This window comes from Dendrobates tinctorius, unplaced genomic scaffold, assembly GCF_039654945.1.
Source record: "Dendrobates tinctorius isolate UK_male_01 unplaced genomic scaffold, ASM3965494v1 ptg000231l, whole genome shotgun sequence".
Lineage (NCBI taxonomy): Eukaryota > Metazoa > Chordata > Amphibia > Anura > Dendrobatidae > Dendrobates > Dendrobates tinctorius.
Window position 1 is genome coordinate 5,500,837 of NW_027361898.1, and position 25,257 is coordinate 5,526,093.

The 25,257-nt window shown below is 42.9% G+C and overlaps 1 protein-coding gene across 2 annotated transcripts in view; it reads right to left on the reverse strand.

The window, feature by feature from the left end:
- ABCA2 (ATP binding cassette subfamily A member 2) overlaps positions 1–25,257 on the reverse strand; it is an 84,370-nt gene that overhangs the window by 25,343 nt on the left and 33,770 nt on the right. For both annotated transcript variants that reach the window (XM_073556030.1, XM_073556031.1), the window contains exons 3-30: positions 24,553–24,664; positions 22,201–22,364; positions 21,861–21,982; positions 21,394–21,501; positions 18,985–19,167; positions 18,689–18,907; positions 17,587–17,924; positions 16,293–16,452; positions 13,438–13,566; positions 13,098–13,265; positions 12,915–13,011; positions 9,310–9,483; positions 8,552–8,654; positions 8,355–8,469; positions 8,073–8,263; positions 7,560–7,710; positions 7,268–7,472; positions 7,000–7,164; positions 6,741–6,921; positions 6,280–6,492; positions 4,473–4,669; positions 4,227–4,397; positions 3,981–4,147; positions 2,555–2,675; positions 2,193–2,474; positions 1,887–2,093; positions 991–1,093; positions 420–745 (exon numbers count right to left, since the gene is read on the reverse strand). In XM_073556030.1, coding sequence (XP_073412131.1) covers positions 420–745; positions 991–1,093; positions 1,887–2,093; positions 2,193–2,474; positions 2,555–2,675; positions 3,981–4,147; positions 4,227–4,397; positions 4,473–4,669; positions 6,280–6,492; positions 6,741–6,921; positions 7,000–7,164; positions 7,268–7,472; positions 7,560–7,710; positions 8,073–8,263; positions 8,355–8,469; positions 8,552–8,654; positions 9,310–9,483; positions 12,915–13,011; positions 13,098–13,265; positions 13,438–13,566; positions 16,293–16,452; positions 17,587–17,924; positions 18,689–18,907; positions 18,985–19,167; positions 21,394–21,501; positions 21,861–21,982; positions 22,201–22,364; positions 24,553–24,664 — 4,872 coding nt within the window. The remainder of the gene's footprint in view (positions 1–419; positions 746–990; positions 1,094–1,886; positions 2,094–2,192; positions 2,475–2,554; positions 2,676–3,980; positions 4,148–4,226; positions 4,398–4,472; positions 4,670–6,279; positions 6,493–6,740; positions 6,922–6,999; positions 7,165–7,267; positions 7,473–7,559; positions 7,711–8,072; positions 8,264–8,354; positions 8,470–8,551; positions 8,655–9,309; positions 9,484–12,914; positions 13,012–13,097; positions 13,266–13,437; positions 13,567–16,292; positions 16,453–17,586; positions 17,925–18,688; positions 18,908–18,984; positions 19,168–21,393; positions 21,502–21,860; positions 21,983–22,200; positions 22,365–24,552; positions 24,665–25,257) is intronic.

The window sequence follows — 25,257 nt, forward strand, 5'->3', positions numbered from 1 at the left end:
TGCCTCATATGCAAAGTAAATGCACCTTTTGTGACTCTATAAATATGAAGGATAAAAAGCTGCGGTGTCTGCACTAAAATACGCAGTAGCAATCTGCTCCTATGATTGAGTTTTTGCTGCCGTTTTTTATGCATTTTTGGGCAGATTTCAAAATGTCCTTTTTTCTTTTAAATGGGATTTTAGTGCAGAAATGTTGAGATTTTGCATTTTCTTTTTAAAGGCTTGCTATAATAGCCTATATGGAAAAACACACCAATAACTGAAGCATTCAGCAGCATCTATATTGTGCCCAGGTTTTCATGAAATCACATTGCACACTTAAAACACTTGCACAAAAAATGCAATGAACACGCTACATGGGAGCATGGCCTTTACCTAGTGGTTACCATATTGGTCAGTACATACACACGTATCCTTACCAGGAAGGGATGGTGGTAAATAAGTTGTGGCATTCCACAGACGAGCAAGGTCCTCCTCTGTTGGGTACTCTGACGGCGCTGGAGAGGGCGGCGGTGGTACAAAGTTAGATAGTGGCAGCCCCTGGGTAAAAGAATCTACGCACATGGCATCAAAGTACTGGGCTGCCAGCATCTTGGACTCATTGCTGTTTAAGTTGAGGGATTGCACCAGCTGATCCAAGGTGCTGTTATATGCTGTTTTTAGTACACAGGTCGCCCCAATACCAGATGGTAGGTAGAAAGTGTTAACTAGCATCTGAGGACTGGCGTCAGGGGACAGCTTCAGCCTGGAAGAAAAATAGGACACATGGACAGGTGATCTGGGCAAACGGTACCAATGTAGAAAGAATTTCTGGATATACTAATGCCACACTGGCACCAGAATACACACAGTGCTACATTATCCTTACACGGGTGGTCACAGCACATTAATACATAAATATTGGGTGGGCTCGCTGCACTAAGACTATGCCATCTGGTGGCATATTTTCCCCCATTGCATTAATTTTCATTAGTGTTGTATGCAGCTTACCTGTACTCCGGCTGCTCTTCATTAGCGTAAGGTACAAAGTTCCCCTTGGGCTGAGTATAGTTGTGATACTGCGATGGCGACAAGATCAGCGGCGGGAGATCACCTGACGGAAAATGAAAAGAACACACTAATTAGCAGAAATCCTGCTGACGCGCAGACGAGCTCATCAATAATGCAGCTGCAGAGTGGAGCAGGAAGATGAATTACACCAGCGCCTGTGATAACATGTGGTGGGCAAAGGGTCCCAGGACACCGCTAATAAATGTACCGAAAATAATAAGAAAAGCAAAGCTTCGTGTGAGCGCTCTATTCTGGAATATACAGTATATCTCTACCTATAGATGAAATTAAGTTTTTACAAATAGATACAAATAATGTATCCCTCATCTCAAAACCTTAAACAAACAAAAAAAATACAAGAAATACATACTTGGTATCCACACATTTGTAACTATCTCAACATAAACAGGAAAAAAATCAAACACAACTGTACTTCTAATTGGTATATAAAAACAAAAGCCCTCCTATAATTCGATTGACTGAAAAGTTAAAAAGTTAACGCTCACAGAATTAAGCGACTGAAGGCAACTTATTTCTTTTTTTGCAATTTTTTTTCTTTTAAATGACAACATATTAAAAAACTATACACATTTGTATCTCAAAGTGAATTTTTCATTTTCATCACAAAGTGTCCGTCATAAAAACCGAAGGCGGAAAAAAAAAAAATCTCGGCTTTTGGAACATCTTATGGTAAGAGAATTGTGTCATTCAATACTACAATTGTAATGAATAGGTTGAGCGATGCAACAGAAAAACAAGAATAAATGGTGACTATTGGAAGTCAATGAAAAAAAAGAAACCGAAAAGAAGCAAAGCGATGTAGAAGTGGCACTTACCGATCTCGGGCACAGACAGCGCCACAGTCATGGCTACACATACAAAGAAAGCAGGAAGCAGGATTTGGGAGAAGAGGGCTTTGGTGTTCCTCTTGGCACAGTGGAAACGTTTTACAATCAGCCCATGGAATTGCCGTAACTTCAGCCACGACCCTTCCAGCTTGTAGCTGCCTTGGCCATCCATGACCTGCTCCTCTACCTCCGGATCTAAAAACCAGGATGGTCATTAATGTGTTCTCAGAGCTATAAAGGGATAATTTTTAAAATGTGCATGCATTACTCCGATCACAAGGCTGATTGACCTACCATGCAGGCTGATGTTCTCTGCATCCTGGGAGGTGTCAAACAATGGAGAATAGTCACCGTAGAACTCTGCGTATGCTCCACCTTCCTCTCCTCTCACCGATCCCACCGAAGAGGAAGAGCCTGAGCGCAGTGAACCCGGGGACTGACCAGCCAGAATTCCTGATGCAAAGTTGTTGAGTTCCACTTCAGGTTTGTCTTCTGCCTCGGTGAAGGACGAGGGCTGGGTGCAGGAATCAGACTGGATTACAGGCCTCAGAGTGTCCTTCTTGGACTCCTTAATATCTATAAAGAAAAATGTTTTCATGAAGTAGTTTTGGGACTTCCGCCAAACCCTCAAGTCTGGCTCGTATTCGGGGACTAACCAGCATCACTGTTCTCCAGAGACTGGTCTTCTTCTGACACCTTGAGGAAAACTTCTTCCAAAGTGGTGTCCATTAGTCCAAAGCTGGTTAAGTCGAGATCACCGAGGCTCTGCTCCAGGTGCTGGCAAGCGTCAACACAACAACAGGAAAAAAAATTATGACAGCGCCATGGTAGGCAAGTTCTCCTAATGCGAGAGGAAAATGATTACTACTAAGTATAGCAGTTCTCAAGTGTTCAAATCCATGTGAATATGAACCTGTCCAGTGGATTTACCACTGTGCCTTATTACGTTAAAGTTTCTAAACTGTCTGTGTGCTATATCTGCTGAATTTTACTACTAAAGAGTCATCTGGGCCAAGAAAATATAAGGAAGAGTCATGCATCCCAGATCCTACCATGCTAGGTCAGCACCAGCCTACTCTATGCATATGCACTGGGAGCCAGGAGTGGTTGACTCTTCCTGATAATTTCACCGGCCCGGTGACTCTTCAGCGGGAATCTACATACAGCTCATGGCTTAGAAAAGTGAATTTTGCAATTTTCCTACATCAGATTCATCACATGAGGGCAAGTTTAGAAAAATTGATAACTCAGGTCATAAAGCATGGTGGTGGTTCACTTTAACTCCTTCTCAACATCGGCTGTACATGCATGGCAAACATCGAGTAAGGGTGTAAAGGGTGGGCTCAGGAGTCGGCTTTGTTATACCCACCCATCCCACATGAATGTGGGGTACTGATTGGGTTATCAAAATGTTAAAAAACAAAATATAAAATTGGCATTGGCTTGTCCATAAAATATGTGATCCATGAAAGTATAAAATTGACAAGCTCATATGGTAAGTGTCAAAAGCTGTAAAACTTAAAAAAATTATATTGAAAATGCTGGAATTCCTGTTTTTTGGGTCACCACTAGTGATGAGTGAACATACTCAGATAACATCTTATCCGAGCACGCTTGGGTGTCATTCGAGCATCTGAGAGTGCTCGATTATTATGTTCGAGTCCCTGCAGCTGCATGATTTGTGGCTCTTAGATAGCGATAGCCTGAGCACATGTGGAATTTGCCTGTTTGTTACGCAATCCACACACGTGTTATCTAACAGCCACAAATCATGCAGCCGTAGGGACTCGAGCCATAATATACTAGCACTCCCAGATGCTCGGATAACACCCAAGCGTGCTCGGATAAGATATTATCCAACCACGTTCGCTCTTCATCCCAAAGAAGAAGTAATCAAAGCTTTGTATGTAGCCCAAAATCATACCACTGGAAATAACAGCTCACCAGGCAACAAACAAGCCCTAACATAAAGTCATCATGTGAAACAAAAAGTTATGATAAAAAAATTATATTTTACCAAATTCTGATTTTTCTAAACCACTAAATAATAAAAAAAAACTTATAATTTTATAAGTCAAGTACCTGGAAGAGACGTTCAAAGCAGCCTTTCCTTACGGACTCGCTGGGGAGGATGTAGGACAGCTCAGTATTGGTGTCTGACATCAGGAGACAGGATGCCACGTATTTCTTAATGAACTGAGACACCCGTGGTTCAGAGCATGGGCTTATACACGAGTTGGAGCTGATATCTGAAGAGTAAGTGATAAAATGCTAACAGATCCCGCTACGTAGCATTGCTCCGTCTATGAGGAGCCATTTATCACCAACCTGGACAGCTCTGCTTCTTCACCACTGTTAACTTATAGCCGTCTCCGTACGTACTCTTCAGAAACAGTGGAGAGCCACAGCACTTCAGCTTCCCATGAGAAATAATGGCAATGCGGTCACCCAGAAGATCTGCTTCATCCATGTGATGGGTGGAGAGAAGGATGGTGCGGCCTACGAGACAGGCATTGATCAATAGGACCTACTGGGGACCACAAAATGAACCAATGAGTGAAACAAGAGTCCTACCTTGTTTGTACTTCAGAATAAGATCCCATATCGCCCGCCTTGCATAGGGGTCAACGCCGGCGGTTGGCTCGTCTAATATCACAGCTTTGGAGCCACCAACAAAAGCAATGGCTACAGACAGCTTTCTTTTCATCCCTCCGGAGAGGGTCTGGACCAGAGAGTGACGCTTGTTAGATAACTCCAAGTCTTCAATCATCCTGCAGTGGAAATGAGAGGGAAAATAAATCTGGATCTCAGGATTGGCCGGAGTCCTGAAGGTCAAACCCCAAGCAGATCATAAAAATAAGTAATAATATTCATAAAACAATGCAAAAACTTAACTACAAAAAGTTCAAATAACCATCCCCCCACACCTTCATCCCAATGAAAAAACAAACACACACATATTTGTTTTTGGTGTTTGCCTCATCTGTAGGAGTCCAATCTCTAAAAAAAAAATAATAATAATCCATACAATAAATGCCATAAAGAAGAAATATATAAAGCCAGAATTTCCATTTTTGGGTCATCTGAAATCCTAAAAAGAAACGGACTAAAAAGTGATCAAAAAAGTTGTATACATCCCATGCCACAGTGACGGAAAACAAAAAAGTTATAGGTATTAGAAGGTGGTGACAAACTAACTTTTTTTTACTTCTGTAAATTTTCAGCAGTAAAATAGAAAATGATATGTTTGGCATCATCAGAATCAATCTGATCTGGAGAATCAAAATAGCAGGTAATGTTTACAGCACACATGCTATAAAAATGAGATAAAAAAAATATATAGTGGATTTTCTTTATTTCTTTTTTTTGCCACTTGAATTTTTTTTAGTTTTTTTTAGTATATTATGGTAAAGTGAATGGTGCAATTGAAAACTACAAGTGGTAGGGCCAAAAACGAGCCCTTGTATGGCTATGGGGACGGAAAAAAAAGTTATGTCTCTTTGGAAAGGGAGTAAAAAACGAAAGTATAAAAAGGAAAATGAATAGGTGTAGGATGATCAGACTGCAGATCCTCCACTAATACTAGTCGTCATTCAGCTTTAGCCATTGTACGAGCATCAAACTCGTAATGTAGAGGTAGCATATATCCAATGGATGAATTTAGTGAGCCTTAATGTCCTCATCCATCTAATTCAGGGGTGGGGAACCTTTTCTTCTGCCAAGGGCCTTTTGGATATTTTGGCCATCCTTCTGGGGCCGTACAAATCGCGTGCTAACTCCGCCTACAAAGTGCATAATGACGCTGGCACTGGTGTCAGGACGTAATCTTTCATTGCATGTGCCTCAGCGTTCAGTAGAGAAAACAACGTGTGTGTACTTACAGAGAAAGAAGAAATTCAAGGGCCGGTGGCCGTCAAAATACTGCTGCCGGCCAAAGAACTGCGGTCCTCGGGAATCTGCTCGCAGAACAGAGAAAAGGCCCCACATGCCTGAGGTTGCCCATCACTGACCTAATTTGCAGATGAATCTCAATTACCAGCTGACAACGTCCATTATACTCTGGGGAGTTATTGAATCCTTAAATTGTGGTGATCACCCGGCATCACCAAAACAATTACACGAGTAAAATCAAAGTACAGAAACACATCCAGAAGGAGATTTAATAGTATGTAGCAACCACAGAGACCTGGCGTAGCATTGCTTTTGTAAGATGTATAAAGGTTAAGGCTATTTCCCAATGGATACTTAAACCATTGGGAAAGGCTCCATTGTGTAACACTAGAAGTTCAAACCATGGTATATTTTGCTTAAGGATCATGCCATATACTTTTTATTATTTATTTTTTTAAACTTAAAGGCATAGCTAAATAAAATCACGTACTTGTCCATCTCCTTGCGGATGGCCTCCTCAGCCATGCCCTTCAGTCGGGAGTAGAACCAGAGATGTTCTTCTACGGTCAGTTTGTCAAAGAGCACATTGTGCTGGGGACACATGCCCAAGCTTTTCCGGATCTCGTTCATTTCTGTGCGGATATCGTGTCCATAGATGGTGGCTGAGCCAGAAGTTGGCGGAAACAGACCTGTGAGGATGGACCTGTTCAGAGCAGAGAATGTCAGGATTAATCCAGAAGCTGTAGATTTGCACTGCAAATCTGGGTTGAGGTTGCAACAAAATCTAAAAGGTATGAAATTTGTAGTGAAACATCTGTGACAAATCCTCATGAGAAGTCATGTTTTGTGCGGATTTCTACTGCTTTATAACATGGATGGGGTTTTTAAAACCCAATCTGCGTCTAATGAGCCGTAATCTGCAAATCTGGATCATGTGGGAGACAGACTTACATGGTGGTGGTCTTTCCAGATCCGTTGTGTCCTAGGAAGGACACCACCTGGTTCTCATGTAGATTGAGGCTGAGTTTGTTCAGCGCCAGCTTTTTACCAGTTTTGTAGATCTTGGTAAGCTTGTCGATGCAAACAACTAACGGGAGGTGATTGGGCTCCTCCTCGATGCCGCGTGTCTCCTCTGGGGTATAGAATGAAAAATGTATTTTTGTCAACCATGCCAATGAATGTATCAGAGCAATAAAAGTATAAAGTCTACCTAGTCTTCGGCTCTCCATGGCACAGGCTTGGTCTTCTTCCATGATGCTTAGACGAGGTGGCCGAGACCATGGCCAGGACCATTCCCAGGTTTCGATACGGCCGCTCCCAAGCCAATAAGATCGTTGGAAGGGAAAGTACCAAGGACGTGGAAGTCCATACATACCTAGAACAGGAAGCATTTTTTACTTACTTGCATAGGACTTCCATTTTGGCAACAGTAAAGCAAAAGCTCCAATCAGTGAATGTTTATTCCCCTGCAGCATTACCTGGATGAACGGCTTCAATGTACCAGGTCAAGATGCCATACACTACCGCATCAATTATTAGCATCATCATGGATAGCATAAGGTTAAAATCGTCGCCTTCTACCGGAGACTGGCTGAATGTCTTCCACTGGATTCCTACCCCTGCCACCTCATACAATGCAAAGTACTTGGAGCCAAGGCCGAAGGCGGTTGTAGACATGAGCGACTGTATGGGTACAGAACAAGGCACGGTACTTTAGGGGAAGTATGGCAGATAACATTTGTTTTGTTGTGCACCTGATTAATTACTTACAGCAATGCACTTCTCAAAGGCAGTGATCTTATCATGCGCCACTTCTTCCCTGATGGCTACGTACATGTAGGGGACATAGCTAAGGAAATAGATGATTCCACCACAGGCAGAGGCCAACTTAGCCTTGGAGTAAAGTACGGACACCAGGAAGCTGCAAGTGAGATGTGTGAAAATAATGCACCAATGCATGTACGTATGGCTGTCAGCAGACCGCAAGCAGGCCCCAATCAAGCTTTTTAGCAGATTGTCTATGGGGCTACATGGCAACTTTGGCCACAACGTGACATACGGGTTGCATTGTTGCACCTAATGAGGTGGTTGCATTAATGCAACTAGAACGTTTACAAATCGCACATACTTGAGGGTTGCACAATCTGAAACATGTAGTCGTGTGACCAAAGTGGTCATGTAGCTCCAGTCCAGTATACGAGCAGTGGTCAAAGATTGTGGCAGTCGCTTATCCTTCTTCCATCCATAGATACAAGATCCAACCCGCACATCAGCAATACTCACCAAAACATGATGGTGGCCACAGCATAGACTGAGAGGAAGAGCCAGATGATGAACACATTGCTGTGCATGAGGACTTGGCCATATTTTAAGATGCCAGTGAGAGCCGTCACGGAGATGGAGAGCTGGACAAAGCCCGTAATAAACCAGGCCACCCAGTGTACCGCATTATTCAGCCCCATCATCTTCATCACCTGCGGCCACAAAAGTTGCAGAATGCTTAAATCAATAAACGCTATATGTGCGATCTCAGGGGATGCGTCTTACAACCCTGACTTTCATTACCTCTTTCAGACGATGTTCCTTCTCGGCGACAATGTGTTGAATCATCATGGCCACAGAATAAACCCACGAGATGACCATGCAAAGTGGCATCATGTGCTCGATCACAAACAGGAAGCTGCAGGCGCAGAGTAAATGCCATCGCACTATGTCCCCATATACAATAGCATCGTATGTATACATACAAAAGCAACGCTTACTCGTCACGTGTGTAACATGGATACGGGAATATCTGCACATAGTTCCCAGGTTCCACCACGTCGTGGCCCACAATGGTGTTAATCAAGGCTCTCTCCATCATATCTGTAAAAAAATGGATGCAATTAATCAACATATTATATCATTTTCTTTATCTTACAAATACACTTTGTGTTTCAGTTCATCACCATCTCAGCTTGAAGTCAGTGAATGGAAACATTGTTCAAGAGCCTGTCTGCCTGACACATGTGCACTGCTAGTAAAAGAATTAGACCAGTTTCACACTTTCGTGAAAAATGAACCATGCCGAGATTGAGAGATCATACCTGGCCGGAACTCAATGCTTCAGAGAGCGTAAGGCGGCCAGGACCGGATATTCCAATGCGAGCATGCTGCATGTGTTATGGATGCCTGAAACCGGGCTAAGGCCACAAAGAGCTGCCGCTGGGTGGTCGAGATCTGTGCCGACATGCGGCTTTACCACAAGTCAGCGTAATTTCCAAACTAATTATTACTGGTTGTACAATTTTGCTGCTCGCCTGCAGAACAAAACCTGTTGCTTTGTGCCCCCCCCCCCCCCCCCCCCCTTATACACTGTAGCCACCCATACACACTTGTCAGTTGCATATTTTTTTTTTTCCATTTTCCATTCACTGATGGTAAACAGAGATCTTGACAACTGAGGAATTGAAGAGAAAATGGCAGCACTGTCCATCATCTTGTTACTATTCAGTATGAGTAGTCTATGGAGAATACTGACCTTGTATCCACACAAAGCCGTACAGGAAGTAGAAGCGGCCCCCGGTGTTCGGTCCCGGTCTCCAGTATGCCCGACGGATTTCATTTGTTTTTTCAGTAAAACTTGAGTTTTGTCTGATCTTGTACATGACATGCGGAGGGAGCGAACCGTCCGCTTTGGTTTGGAAGATGACACCTACAAAAGAGATGTGGAAATAGCAAAATTCAGCAGAGCAAGGTACTTGATGGTTTATTAGAGAATTTAAAGGGAACCTGTCCCACTAAACATGCAGGCAGATGTGAGAGCAGTGCGTTATGTACTCTGCTCCTCCTGCTCTATATTTATTTTTCTAGTGATTCGGCACAACTTGCCATTTTCTCTGTTTAATTCCTCATCATTCTGGACCTAGCAGTCCTGTGAGTGGCACGAGCCAATGTAGTCCAGTGGGTGGCACGAGGCCAGTGGAGTCCAGTGGGTGGCACGAGGCCAGTGGAGTCCAGTGGGTGGCACGAGGTCAGTGGAGTCCAGTGGGTGGCACGAGGCCAGTGGAGTCCAGTGGGTGGCACGAGGCCAGTGGGAGTCTAGTGGGTGGCACAAGGCCAGTGGGAGTCCAGTGGGTGGCACAAGGCCAGTGGGTTTGTGACCAGTGGGCAGGTGACACGTGGCTAATTGAGTCCAGTGGTTCTTCTTGCTGATTGACAGTTATCACTGTATGCAAACCTGTATGGCAAGGCTGCCAGTCACTGACAAAAATGTCCATTGAATTCCTAGCTACAAAAGGAGCAGGAATTATTATTATTTATTATTATATTGCCATTTATTCCATGGCGCTTTACATGTGAAATGGGGTATACATAATACAAAGACAAGTACAATAATCTTATTGACCTTTCAGGGGCAGGAGTCTGAACAGTCAGGCCTGGGTCCCGCTATGTCCCCATGTATTGAGGCCTGCTGGCGCACAGAGAGGTTTTAAACTAGAGCATGGACCATACTGACTGGGCACACCTTGTTGCGGTGGGATGGCTTTTACACTTTTTTTTTAATCAAAACAGTGTCAATTAAGTCCCCTATATAATTTACATTTACTATTTACTTACTGCAGGGTATCTATTCATTTTGTATTTATCCTAGGTTATGCTGATTAAAAGTGGCTTCTCTGGCAAGCAGCATATCACCCACCCCAGGGCACCGGACCCTGCGAACAGCAGATTTTGCCTGTGACTGCAGCAGACAACCAGGCACTGCCCATGCAGATGGATGATTGTCTATGTAATACAAGAACACTGGGAGCCTCCCAAATTAGGAGTTACCTACTTTGGCTCTGAGAGGTCATCTCTTTTATGATGTCCATGTGGCCCAATAAAACATAGAAACTAGGGAGTCCTTTTGAGACAACCCTTTTAAAAAGGGTGTTAATAAAGGGGCAGATTTGCAGCAATATTTATAACTAGCTGAAGAGCCCGGCATTGCCCGGGAATTGTAACTAACTGTGGTTAGTTATAACAATTTATAATGATTATATTGCAAATAAAAACATTTCACATCATATATTCAACACTACAGATTTGCAACACAAATTAACTAAACAATTACCTATGTATTGATAGTATTTTATTTTCAACTCATTCAAGAGGCTTTTGATAAACAACATTCTTGGCTTTTCCTTTCGGTGCAAAGATGAACAGATTTTTGGCAGTTCCAACTCTTGAGCAGGCCACGTAAAGTCGATCATGAGAAAAGCATGGAGATTGCAAATCGATCCCTACTACTTTCAAGGACTGTCCCTGAGCCTTGTTAATGGACATTGCAAATGTCAGTCGAACTGGAAACTGGAGGCGTTTTAAATCAAAAGGCTAATAAGATGGAATGAGTGGAATTCTTGGAATGAAAATGTCCTCTCCTTTGGCACATCCTGTTGCTGAGCTGTGTATCTAAACTTATCCTGTTTGATACCGTCTGCTGAGCTATGTATCTAATTCTATCCTGTGTGATACTGTCTGCTGAGCCATGCATCTAATCCTATCCTGTGTGATACTGTGTGCTGATCTGTGTATCTAATCCTATCCTGTGTGATACTGTGTGCCGAGCCGTGCATCTAATCCTCTCCTGTGTGTTATTGTCTGCTTAGCCATGTACCTAATCCTATCCTGTGTGATAGTCTGCTGAGCCATGTACCTAATCCTATCCTGTGTGATACTGTCTGCTGATCCGTGTATCTAATCCTCTCCTTTGTGTTATTGTCTGCTGAGCCGAGTATCTAATCCTCTCCTGTGTGATACTGACTGCTGACCTGTGTATCGAATCCTATCCTGTGTGATGCTGACTGCTGAACCGTGTGTCGAATCCTATCCTGTGTGATACTGTGTGCTGAGCCATGTATCTAATCCTATCCTGTGTGATACTGTCTGCTGAGCTGTGTATCTAATCCTATCCTTTGTGAAAGATGCCTAGTGATTGGTTGCTATGGGGGTGATTCATTTCTGTCATGTGCTCTCTGCTCCTTTCTGGGGGGCAGACAATGGCTGGGAGCTTATGTTCCCGGGGATGCTAGATTTCGCCCACTCGGTCAGTGTCTGTTGAGGAGTGGGAAAACTGTTGCTCATAGCAACCAATCACCACAGCTCAGCTTCCTTTACACAGATTTCAGCTCTGGTGAAATGAAAGATGCTTAGTGATTGGGTGGGGCTATGTGGAGTGGGCATGGCTGATACACTCATACATACATGCATATATATATATATATATATATATATATATATATATATATATATATATATATATATATATATATATATATATATATTTTTTTTTTTTTTTATTCGTTTTTTCTACCTGTAGTGTGTGACTACATTTACTAAAATCACATCCACTTTTCCGCTACTGTAATAAGCTGCAGATTTTTGGCCGAAAAGCTGAGTTCCGCTTTTCACTATAGGGTCCAGACCTCAGTGTGCCTCTATATACAGTATAACTTGACATTATTAAGGACCTATATGTACCATGAATAGGATGCATTGCATTAAGTAACATTATGGGCCCGATTCATTATTGCATTTGCGCCTTTTTTTGTCTAATTTTTGGCGTTTTTTATGCTTGTGTTTGATTTGCGCCCTTAAGTATATTTTATTTGTGTTCACTTGTTTTGTTTTTATGTTCAACATTGTGGATAGAGTTTTTATTTTCCAAATGTTTGCAGCTGATTCATCATCAATCATGACTTTTTTTAAAAGCTGCAAATGTTTGGTGAAAATGGTCTCTCTCCCCCCCTAGGAGATTTTGCACAAAGTTTGCACCATTTTAGCATGTGACTTTTTGCTCTGAAAAGTCACAAAAAAGGAGTTAAAGATAAAAAAAAAAAAAAAGTTTTGTTTTTATTATTTTGCGCCAAAATGTATACACCACAAAGAGTTTGGCATAAAAAAGAGCAAGGAATACCAAAAAAAATTTCTTGAAAAAATACAAATATTGAATCAGATTGGAAAGGTGTATGTGCATTGTAGTGTCCACTTGCCCCTGTCTTCTTGCACTATTAGAAAGTATGCTGCCCCTTGCAGGGTCCCATTGCATTTGCTAGGACAGCAGATGACTGACTCTCTGTTACCGTACACATAGCACAAACTCACTTGCAAACACTGTGACGTTGTCCTGATACGCCTGGTTCAGAGTGTAATTCACAATGCTGTCCTCATTGGGGAATCCCTTAAATATGTCTACACTGACCTATTCAAGAAAAGAGCAAAATCTCATAATGTCACGTAACCAACAGAAAGTGCAAATAAGGCGCCTTATTGTTACCTCTCCCCCACCTTAGACATAAAGTGTGTCCACCCACATGCCGCGTTGTCAATGGTGTCCAGCTGTTGCAGTAAAGTGCTGACGTTGAGTGCGGTAAAATTGGAGCTGAGCACCCGGCGAAGTAATTCACTGTCAGAGCCATTCTGGAACTCAGGAAGTTTCTGAAGATAGCTGGTAACCTGCGAGAAATTAAATCCGACAGTGGCAGAGTCTGAGTCAAAATGGCAGGAGACGAGAGGCAGAGGTACTGCAAAACGCGTCAGTGACAGATGCGGAGGACACCCAACCAGTCTCCACGCACGCTCCCATCTGATCTCGTCACGTCGCTTCGTGCACAGACTGATCACTCACCTCCTGCAGGCGCTGCATACGTTGCTGCAGCATGCCATCCTCTAGCAGACTGCGGATCTCTGCCGAGATGTTCATCCACATCCCGGCGTATTGCGTCACGTTCCCCACAAATGCAAACGTCTCGTTGGCCTACGAGAAAACAGAAAACATGTTATGCCAGTTGGCATTATCCTGCGCTATTTACATTGGTACCAAGAGATGAGGTGCAATTTATTTAGGCATCAGATTACATTATTTAATACAGACACCATCTGGCACTACTGATACTGGCATTGCATGGCATCTATATGGGCACCATATGGCACTATCGAGAAGAGCATCTTACAGCTTTATATGGGCACCAACTGGAACTATTTAGATGGACATAGTATGGCATTTATATGGACATTGTATTACAATATTTATATGGGCACCATCTGGCACTATTGATATCAGCATTGTACAGGATTATTTATATGGGCACCATTTTTACATGGGCTTCGTATCATATTATTTATATGGACACTGGGAATGGTTTAGCACTATTGATATGGAATTTGTATCGTATTTTTCATACAGGCATCATACAACATTAATATGCTTGATACTGGTGATATGAACATTGTATCATCTGGCACTACTGCTATGTGCACGATGTGGCATTTTTAGGCATTACATATTCTATTTTACCTGGGCTTTGGATGTTGGCATCCATCTGGGTGTAACGAGTCTTATTCTAGGCACGACATAGCTATTATTTAATGAGTCAAGAAAAAAGGGCAGCACTACCAAAATAATACAGCAGGTGCAAAACCTATTCAGCAGTGTCCAAACAGCCAAAATGACAAAAGGAAAAAAAATAGGCAGCACTCAAATTAAATGTGAAAAAAGTGGATACTTTACTGATCCTCAGATGGCAACGTTTCAACGGTGACCCGTCTTTGTCAAGCTTGACAAAGACGGGTCACCGTTGAAACGTTGCCATCTGAGGATCAGTAAAGTATACACTTTTTTCACATTTAATTTGAGTGCTGCCTATTTTTTTTTATTACACTGGTCAACAGCATTTTTGGTGCCAAAGATATTTCATCGAATTTAGGGTATTTTTGGGGTGCTGATTCTGAATATGTCATCAGTTTTGCCAGATTGGCTCAAGTTTTTGAGATTTTTGGTATCTTATTTATAGCACTTGTTGGTAAATGCGACGCATCATCTCATTAATTTCTTTGGATTAGTACTTGAACTGAGCAGTTCTCAATATAGTTTTGTGTTAATTAGTGTTCTAAAAGTTTGTTCATAGCTTGATTTTTGCACTAACTTTATGTTGTTGTCTGTTTTCCAGTGAAAAGCATGAACTCATCATGAAGAAGTTGTCTTAACGATCCAGACTCATTCTGTTACATTTGTGGTGAATATACACTGCCAAAACATAGAAGAAACATAACAGACTTCGTAAAAAAAGTGTATTTTGCCTATTTTGGGGTTATGCTTGGGGACCAAGACAAGTTTTGGGCACCACACATAGTGTGCAAAGCATGTATCGAATTATTACGAAAATGGAGCAAAGGACAAAGAAAAAGCTTCAAATTTGGTGTTCCAATGGTGTGGAGAGAGCCAAAAAATCATCATGATGACTGTTATTTATGGTAAACACAGGTACAGGCACATCTTCACAATGAGGGACAGGCCTTCTTGCAGATTCCATGTTACTCCCATTTTCATTTCTTATGCTTATTGAATCCTTGCACTTGCACTGCACAGAAATAACAGTCATCATGATGATTTTTTGGCTCTCTCCACACCATTGGAACACCAAATTTGAAGCTTTTTCTTTGTCCTTTGCTCCATTTTCGTAATAATTCGATACATGCTTTGCACACTATGTGTGGTGCCCAAAACTTGTCTTGGTCCCCAAGCATAACCCCAAAATAGGCAAAATACACTTTTTTTACGAAGTCTGTTATGTTTCTTCTATGTTTTGGCAGTGTATATTCACCACAAATGTAACAGAATGAGTCTGGATCGTTAAGACAACTTCTTCATGATGAGTTCATGCTTTTCACTGGAAAACAGACAACAACATAAAGTTAGTGCAAAAATCAAGCTATGAACAAACTTTTAGAACACTAATTAACACAAAACTATATTGAGAACTGCTCAGTTCAAGTACTAATCCAAAGAAATTAATGAGATGATGCGTCGCATTTACCAACAAGTGCTATAAATAAGATACCAAAAATCTCAAAAACTTGAGCCAATCTGGCAAAACTGATGACATATTCAGAATCAGCACCCCAAAAATACCCCAAATTCATTAAAATATTTTGGACACCAGAAAAAAAATTTTTTTTCGTTGACCTGTGTTATTTAATGAGGGCATTGCACTGTTTCAATTTTCTCATATTTCACAGTTCTTTCATAAGACGTCAGTAGTGTATATCCACTATATGTGCTGGGAAAGGTCCTGTCATATGTTAAATTGATCCATGGACACCCATTCACGAGTCAGAGGCCTGAAAGGTGCCCTGTGGGCCTCTGCTTGGTGTATGTATGTAGATAGATAGAGATGTAGTACGTGTTCTTTTACACTATGTGGCAGTACAACTCCATGGCATCCACTAAGTTGTACACTCCAGGTTTCCATCAGAAAACTCTTTGATTTGCTTCCCTCCCCCCAAAAAAATTTGGACCCCCAACTTGAAAATCCTGCATTATTCACTAACCCATAGTTACTGCCATTTAATGTAGGGTTGGTCTTCGAGTATGAAGTCAACAAGACCTATAGCGTAACTCTGCCCCACACAAATATACCGCTAGCCCCACAAATCCGCTTATTATGCAGACTCTCATCCTCATCCAATTAAATCATTTCTTACCTTGCGGATGACTTTGTCCACCTCTGTTCCCACAGGAGAGTAGAGGATTTTGGGGTTGCTGGTCATGAGGTGAACAAGGAGCCCCAGGTTCCTTTGCTCTTTGCTGGTAAAGCCCAGGGAGCTCATATTCCCCTGCTTCAGAGCTTCTGGTTCGATGGTTCTGAAAGATGCAAGAACAATAAGAGGAGGGATAGTATGAAATGTGTGGACCAACCACAGAGTCACGCATGCTCTTGAGAGATGCACCGTAGCTGCTCTCTCCTCCTTCCAGTCTATCCCACACTTTCATTTCTAGCATTGGTAGTGATACTAAATGTGGAAATCATTACTGGTGACCCTACCCTGCCTAAAAGGTGTTGTATCAAGCATACAAGTTATTCCCTATAAATAGGATTGAGGGTAAGGCTACGTACCCACGTATGCAGAAAATTCCTGATAAAAAAAAACGGACTCCTTCCCAGAAAACGTGCTTTTTTTTCTGCGTGTTTTTGCCGCGATTTTTTCCGAAGCATCCCCGGTCTCATAGAATATAGTTAGAAATGCGGATTTTTCCGCGAAATTAATGAGCATGCTGCGCTTTCTACCGCGATGTGTTTTTTTCACGGTAGAAAAAAAAACGCATCAATATGCACAAAAGTGCGGAATTCATTCAAATGAATGGGATGCTTCTTGTAAGCGTTTAAGCGTTTTTGCCAAATTAATTTAGACCCAAGAGGACACTCAGAGTACAGATCAGACCACTAAATAAATTCAGCCACCATATCAGAGGGCTAAATAAATTCATAGATCAGACTCCAAAATTTAGACCCAAGACTCCAAATGTAATCAGTCCCCAGACCAGAGTCCAAATTAATTTAAACCTCCACATTTGGAAACCAGACCAGACCACCAGATCGCTAAAATAAATTCATATACCAGACACTTAAATTCATAAACAAGACCACTAAATGAAACCATACCTCAAACCCCTATACTTCAAACAACAGATCAAACCCTTCAAATAAATTGAGACCCTAGATCAGAACCCAAAATTTAGACATAAGAACCCCAAATTTAATCAGCACCCAGGAAAGACCCCTTAATTAGATTAGAGCTCTAAATTCAGGCTAGACCATATATTAGAACACTTATCGGACCCCAGATCTCTAATGCAGACCCCTTCCAGCGAATAGATGTACTCTACAGTTGAACCGACCTGTAATAGGGTATTTGTGAATGTTTTGCATGGTAATGATGGGACATTACTGATGTAGTCTCCACACTACCTTGCCATCACTATATATTGGGCACTCACCTGTTGATGCCACACAGAATGGGCTGCAGTCCGGCCCAGAGCTGCACGAAGGCTGAGAATTGGCTGCGTGGGTTTTCTCCTTCGGCCTCGCTCTCCTGGGCTCTGCCCTCTTCTCCATCTCCGGTGGCGTTGGCATTACTGCTGGTGTTGTAATTCCAGTTGGTAGAATTAAGCAATGAGGGGCTAGCTTTGTTGGCACAGGCCCCTTTGGGTAACAGCTTGGCCAGAGCAGAGAGTATATCCACGTCTTTGAGGATTTTCTCCACTTGCAGCAGGTCCCCCAGAAGCGAGTGCAGCTGGTGCTGTGTTTCGGTGGCATTTACCTCGTCAAGGCGCAGCTGTAATAGAAGTTGTAAACCATTGGCTATGGCTGCAACTACAGTGCCCATTGGGGCAGAGCTATCAAACATTATAACCTTCTCTGTTCTACTGCACTGCACGTGCATGCCTTCACTGGAGGTTCATGAAACAGGAGGTTCAGGATGAAAAGCATTAGAAATATAGGGGAGGTATATGATTTACTACAACAGTTATGAGGCCAAATGGAAAAAAGGGCCCTAAGATCCAGAATATCACAATATTAATCAGCAGGGAGCTGGTGGTCTCTTTAAAGGGAATGTGTCATCAGAAAATGAACTATTGTTTTTATCAGGTTTGTGTGTTATATGGATTTTTTTATTTTTTTGGTATGCTTTATTTGTATATCAAAATTTTAATTAAAAATTAGAAATCTTGCAATTTTCACGCCAGCCCTAGAGGCTTTTTGCAGTTTACGTCCCATTTCAGAAAATGCACCTATACATTAGGAACAATGGTCGGCTCTCGACCCTACTTTGTGTATTGAAGCATCTAATGAGTGTGTGCAAATGACATTTTGAAGAGAAGGAGGCGAGCTGTGTCATTAACTAATGCAAATTATGGATCCGGTGTTGTCTACTGTATATGGAGGTGTTATTAGCCATTATAAAGGAGGAAGAGAGGAGCTGTGACATCTCTATTGTGAATGTTGGATCCCGTGTTATCTATTGTATATAGAAGTATCATCAGTCATTGTACTGGAGAGGGAGCTGCCCATAAGTATGGGGTTAGTGGGGACACTTACCTGGCTGATCGTTGTGTGTACGTCCACCTGTTCCTTTAGTTCCCTGGCCAGTTCTTGGAAGCGCTCGGTGCGAGCGGGCTCACTGCCAGCGCATACTGTGCTCTTATAGGAGCTCAGCAATGGACGATTGGCTTCAGATACCCCCAAGATACTACCGAGCTGATCCAGACTCCCTTCACATGTCAGGGACTCCAGCTCTTTAGGAGTGAAGAGAATTTCCTATAAAGAAAGACTCGTCAATGATATAAGCAGCTTTGTGCCGCATGAATCCAGCCCACACCGGACACACGCCATACCTCCAGCTCCTTCACCATGGCCTGAGGATCGTAGTTTTCAGATGACATATTGGGGACGGCAAGGCCAAGTGCAAGGGTCAGGAGCCGAAGAAGTGCCAGTCTATGGGAAGATTTCAGAGGATCTTGGAGTGCCTTGTGTATTAAACCTTCCTGAAATGATTTCCATTTGCCTAATATGTTCCCCTGTAAAAAAAAAACAAAACAAAAACAAAAACAAAAACAAAACAAACCGTGACAACCAATGTAACAATCCACAATCCAGGAATTGCAATATCAGCAGTTCTTCGAGTGATTACATATAGTGGGGATAAAAAGTATTTCGTCAGCCACCAATTGTGCACTTTCTCCCACTTAAAAAGATGAGAGCGGCCTGTAATTGACATCATAGGTAGACCACAACTAAGAGTCAAAATGAGAAAAATCCAGAAAATCACCTTGTCTGATTTGGCAACATTTATTTTGCAAATTATGGTGGAAAATAAGTATTTGGTCACTAACAAAAGTTCCTCTCAATATTTTGTTATATATCCTTTGCTGGCAATGACAGAGGTCAAACTTTTTCAGTAAGTCTTCACAAGGTTGGCACACACTGTTGGTGGTATGTTGGCCCATTCCTCCATGCAGATCTCCTCTAGAGCAGTGATGTTTTGGGCCTGTCACTGGGCAACACGGACTTTCATCTCCCTCCAAAGGTTTTCTATGGGGTTGACATCTGGAGACTGGCTAGGCCACTCCTTCACTACGCTGGCAGTGTGCTTGGGATCATTATCATGCTGAAAGACCCATCCACGTATCATCTTCGATGCCTTTGCTGATGGAAGGAGGTTTGCACTCAAAATCTCACAATATTCAATTACAGGCCTCTCTCATCTTTTTAAGTGGGAGAACTTGTACAATTGGTGGCTGACTAAATACTTTTTTTCCCCACTGTACAACTAAGATATTGACCCCTAGGATCCCCAATCATCCCAAAAATGAAGGGGCCACAGCACGAAATCAGCATCTTCAAACAGAGACTTGACAGACATCTGTCTGAGATGGGTTAGTGAATCTTGCATTGAGGGTTGGACATGATGACCAAGGAGGTCCCTTCCACCTCTAACATTCTATGATTCTTGGACCCCTGCATCTCCACACCCATCTGGGCAGGAAGCTGCAGCCGGTCCCATTCAAATGAATAGAGTTGTGCCACAGTTGACATGAACATGAGAAATGATGCAACATCCACCATTCACTATAGGGAATGTCACAGCTCACCTCCTACAATGACCCACCTAACTCGTCCTACAAATGCACTCATCTCCCCAATTCATCCTACAAATCGACCCAACTCATGCTACAATCACCCCCTCCTCAACTCATCCTACAATCACCCCCTTCCCTCAACAACTAAACCTAGAATCAACGCCTGAAACCCCCCAACCTATCCTACATTCAACACATGGGATCCCGCCTAACGCATCCTACTATCGTAAAATCATATTTCAATTCTACCCCCCCAAAACTAATCCTACGATTACCACCTGGGACCAAACCTCATCATACAAGTGACATCTAGGAACTTCCCATTCATTTCAGCATTAAATTAGTCATCTTGACCCCTACGGCTTGACACCGATCTGTGAAAGAAATTGCCGCTGGCCCTGTTCGCTTAAATGCTGCATAGTTTCCCCCCCACAGCGGGTACATGGGAGGATGGGGTCACAGCATGATCAATGACTTTCTAGTCTCCAGATTGGTTGGACTCCCAAAAGTTGGATCCAACCTAACAAAGAAATGGCCTTGTCTAGTGATATGCCATCTTCTTTGTGAGATACTCACACTACCAAAAGAAAAAGATGTGAAACACATCAGCTTAAAGCTAGAGATGTGAGAACTCAAACAGTAAAGTTTGGCATCCGTACCGAACACCTACTGTTCGGGCACAGACACCGAACATGGACTTCACCAGGAAGTCCATGTTACTGTTCGGATTCAGCCCCCTGAACACCGGGTGTTTGTTGCGCTGTCATGTGCAACAAACACTGGATGCTCGGGCTCCCCTTTCACAGGGTCCAGGTATTGTTCTGGTACCCAAACCCAAACATCCAGGAGTCCACTCATCTCTACTTACAGGTTAAAGGGGTTTTCAGCCTAGCTCGGAGCTAGATGTTCATGAAGGGCAATGGTCTACAACCTGTGATCTTCCAGCATGTAGTGTAGGTATTCAGAACACGTTGGGAGTTGTTGTTTCACAGCATCAGGGTGCAGAGGACTGACATATGTCAATGGAATCAAAGTGAGACCCCCACTACAAGCTGCTTACAGGGGGTGCCATGTTTCGGGAGGGTGCCTCATTACTAGATCCATATGACTGTCACCCAACACATGGCACGAAGTGTTAACAGTGAGGTGGGGGGGGGCACTTACATGAAGATTGAAGATTTGCCCGCCTGCTGCCGTGGCCGCGTCCCAGGGGCTCTTCCCTGGCAAATCATCAGTAGACATGTGCAGAGAGCTGAAGAGCAAGCGGTAAACCTGATGAGGCAGAAGTATCAGCTGTTAGACGGGGTAATGTCATGGTATAAGGTGGGAAGTAGAAAACACACATAGGAAAATATGCAGGCTTCCCCAGCAGCACAAAGTATTTCAGGAGATGATTGTGCTGGTCATCGATGGAGGCGTGCATGGTACATGAAACATTTTTAGGGTGGGGGAGTGTGTTAGACAGAGCATGGGACCCTAGCAGCAAAGAATATGTAATGTAAAGTGTGCTGATTGCACGGGAGCGGGTGTCATACAATGTTACATAGTGAACGGATCCGGGGCCCCAGCAGCACATAGGATTTCAAAGGAGGAAAGTCCAACTATTACAAGTGACTGAACCTTACAATTACCTCTTGAAGGTTTATACTGGAGCCGGCCAGTAAGTCAACCACATTACTGGGCAAGGAGAGATTGGACTGAAGGAAATCCCGGAAGTCCGTTTTGTTTTTCACTACCGAATCCAAAGTAAATCCTGCAATGAAGAACACACAGCACAGTTAGAGGGTCACAGCACGATGCTTATTACTAGTAGGGGGAGCGATGTACCCAATTCTGGACATAAAGATATATCGATGTGCAGAGGTGCAAACATACATATTCCCTGGTCCCAGCTGGGACCGACCAAGTGCACGAATATCCCGAACTGGGCCTGACCAGCTGGATAAGTTGCAGACCTGTCGGTCCCTATACCTGACTGCCGGGGAAAGTGGTTCTCCAGGGAGCTGTGGTCACTGCTCAGCGATTCCAGGTGGTTCTTCAGAGACTCCAGCTCTTCCCCCAGCCCTGGCCGCTCCGTATCAAACAGGTTACTATTCTCCACCAGTTCTGTCAGTCGGTCCAGGAGCTGCGTGACCCTGCAGGGAGGCAGGACAGGGGCTATTACACATCGCATATATTCATGGCATCTACACCAGGCTCGTCATTACAGAGCACCAGACACAAATAGCTATAGCCAATCACACTGCCTGCTGAGATGTGTATCTAATCCTATCTTGTGTGATACTGTCTGCCGAGCTGTGTATCTAATCCTATCCTGTGTGATACTGTCTGCTAAGCCATGTATCTAATCCTATCCTGTGTGATATTGTCTGCTGAGCCGTGTATCTAATCCTATCCTGTGTGATATTGTCTGCTGAGCCGTGTATCTAATCCTATCCTGTGTGATACTGTCTGCTGAGCTGTGTATCTAATCCTATCCTGTGTGATACAGTCTGCTAAGCCATGTATCTAATCCTATCCTGTGTGATACTGTCTGCTGAGCTGTGTATCTAATCCCATCCTGTGTGATACTGTCTGCTGAGCTGTGTATCTAATCCTATCCTGTGTGATACACAGCTCAGCAGGCAGTATCTAATCCTATCCTGAAATATGAGTTAGTGGACAATATTCCGCGCTGCTGACAGAATGAAGACGTATATCCCAGTATGGTGCAGTAAGGTGGTTGTTTATTTCAGCGCATTTCGAAGTATAAAACTTCTTCAGGAAAAACCACAGGCATGACGAGACACAAGGAGTATCATTTTAATAGGTTAACGCTTTGAATATGGGCACCAAAAAACGGAACTACACTACTGTTCAAAGGTTTAGGGTCACTTAGAAATCTCCTTATTTTTGAAAGAAAAGCACAGTTTTTTCCACTGAAGCTAACATTAAATGATTCAGAAATACACTCTATACATTGTTAATGTGGTAAATGACTATTCTAGCTGCAAACGTCTGGTTGGTAATGCAATATGTTCATATAGGTGTATAGAGGCCCATTTCCAACAACCATCACTCCAGTGTTCTTATGGTACCTTGTGTTTGCTAACTACAGTATGTAAGAAGGCTAATGGATGGTTAGAATACCCTTGAAAACCCTTGTGCAAATATGTTAGCACAGCTGAAAACAGTTTGGCCGATTAGAGAAGCTATAAACCTGACTTTCCTTTTTAGCTACAGTTGTGGCCAAAAGTATTGACACCCCTGCAATTTTGTCAGATAATACTAAAAAAGTGTCCGTGATCAATGTGTCTCCTTGTAGAAGAGCACCATGTATTCAGTATCAATTGTTTAGCTGTCCTCAGGGTCCATCACATGGACCCTGAGGACAGCTAAACAATTGATACTGAATACATAGTCCTCTTCCTATTGACAAGGAGACACATTGATCAGGGACACTTTTTTAGTTATACAGTTGTCCTCAAGGTCCGTCACATAGGGGCATTTCTTGAATTTTATTTTCCAGGTGAATACATTGTATAATTTTTTTTTGCATTTTCTCTCAAGCTTCCATCTGCAGTTCCATAAAAAGAGATTTCTATATATGGTAGGTTATTTTTTTTAAAAATGACACTATTGTTTTGCATCGAAACTAACGTACGTTTTTATATATCATATGTACTACCATGTGGTCCCGGACTGAACCCTGACATGTAGTCATGTGGTTCAGTTTTTTGGCGCCCACATTCAAAGCGTTAACCTATTAAAATGATACTCCTGCAGTCTCGTCATGCCTGTGGTTTTTCCTGAAGAAGAAGTTATATACTTCGAAATGCGTTGAAATAAACCACCACCTTACTTGCGCCACACTGGGATATACGTTTCCATTCTGTCGGCAGCACGGAATATTGTCCACTAACTCTCTCTACAGTCTGATGGTCACTTGCTGACCCGTGGATCTGCTGCAGCTGATTTTCTACATTATATGATTTTTTAACAGACTGAACAGGTGAGTTTAATCTGAGTGCTAAACTAACTGTATTTCTTGGATAAGACCCTATATGCACTGATTTCTCCTACAGTTTCCTGGTAATCCTCTCCTGTGTGATACTGTCTGCTGACCATTGTATCTAATCCTTTCCTGTGTGATACTGTGTGCTGAGCTGTGTATCTAATCCTATCCTGTGTGATACTGTCTGCTGCTGAGCCGTGTATCTAATCCTATCCTGTGTGATACTGTCTGCTGAGCATCTAATCCTATCCTGTGTGATACCGTCTGCTGATCTGTGTATCTAATCTCATCATGTGTGATACTGTCTGCTGAGCTGGGCCACTACTCACGTGGAGTTGGTGTACTGCAGGAATCCGTACTCATCTCTCTGGCCATCGGGACACAGGGACTGCATGACTGGAAGGATCCCGGCGGAGGTGAGAGGTGCCGCAGTGTAGAATGCTGCAATACAGAACACAGGGTGAGAGAGGAGAACAAGAAGAGACAGTGCAGGACAGACACTGGTCAGAGAGACAGCAAGGACCTTGACACTAGTCATATCAGAGCAGTGATTAAGGGAAAACACAATCACAGAACCCTCCATCCCAATCAACTATGAACTAGCAGCAGAGGGGTTAATAGGTTAGTTGCTGTCAGGGTAAATTTTAGACAGGGCTATGTGTGCAAGACAGGGCTCGCTGTCCCACCGTGGCCCCCGCTGCCCCACAGTGGCCCCTGAGCATGTCAGGGTCCGCAGAACAGGGAGAGGCACTTTACCCTTTGAACCTGACAAAGGGCTATCATTTTCATATCACTGATAAGATATGGTGCACAGTTCTGGAAATATCAGGTGCTGAAGGGAAAGGTAAAATCTGGAACTATGATGGTCCCACCATGACAGCACAGCAGAAGAAAATACTCCACCTGTCAGAAGAAGTGGGAATTATGACAGGAAGAAGCGGCATTACCACCTACATGTCACATCACCTTTGTGTCTCTTTCTCTCTAAATTCTCTATATCTTTCCTATTGATTTTTGTCTAAACCCAAGGCTAA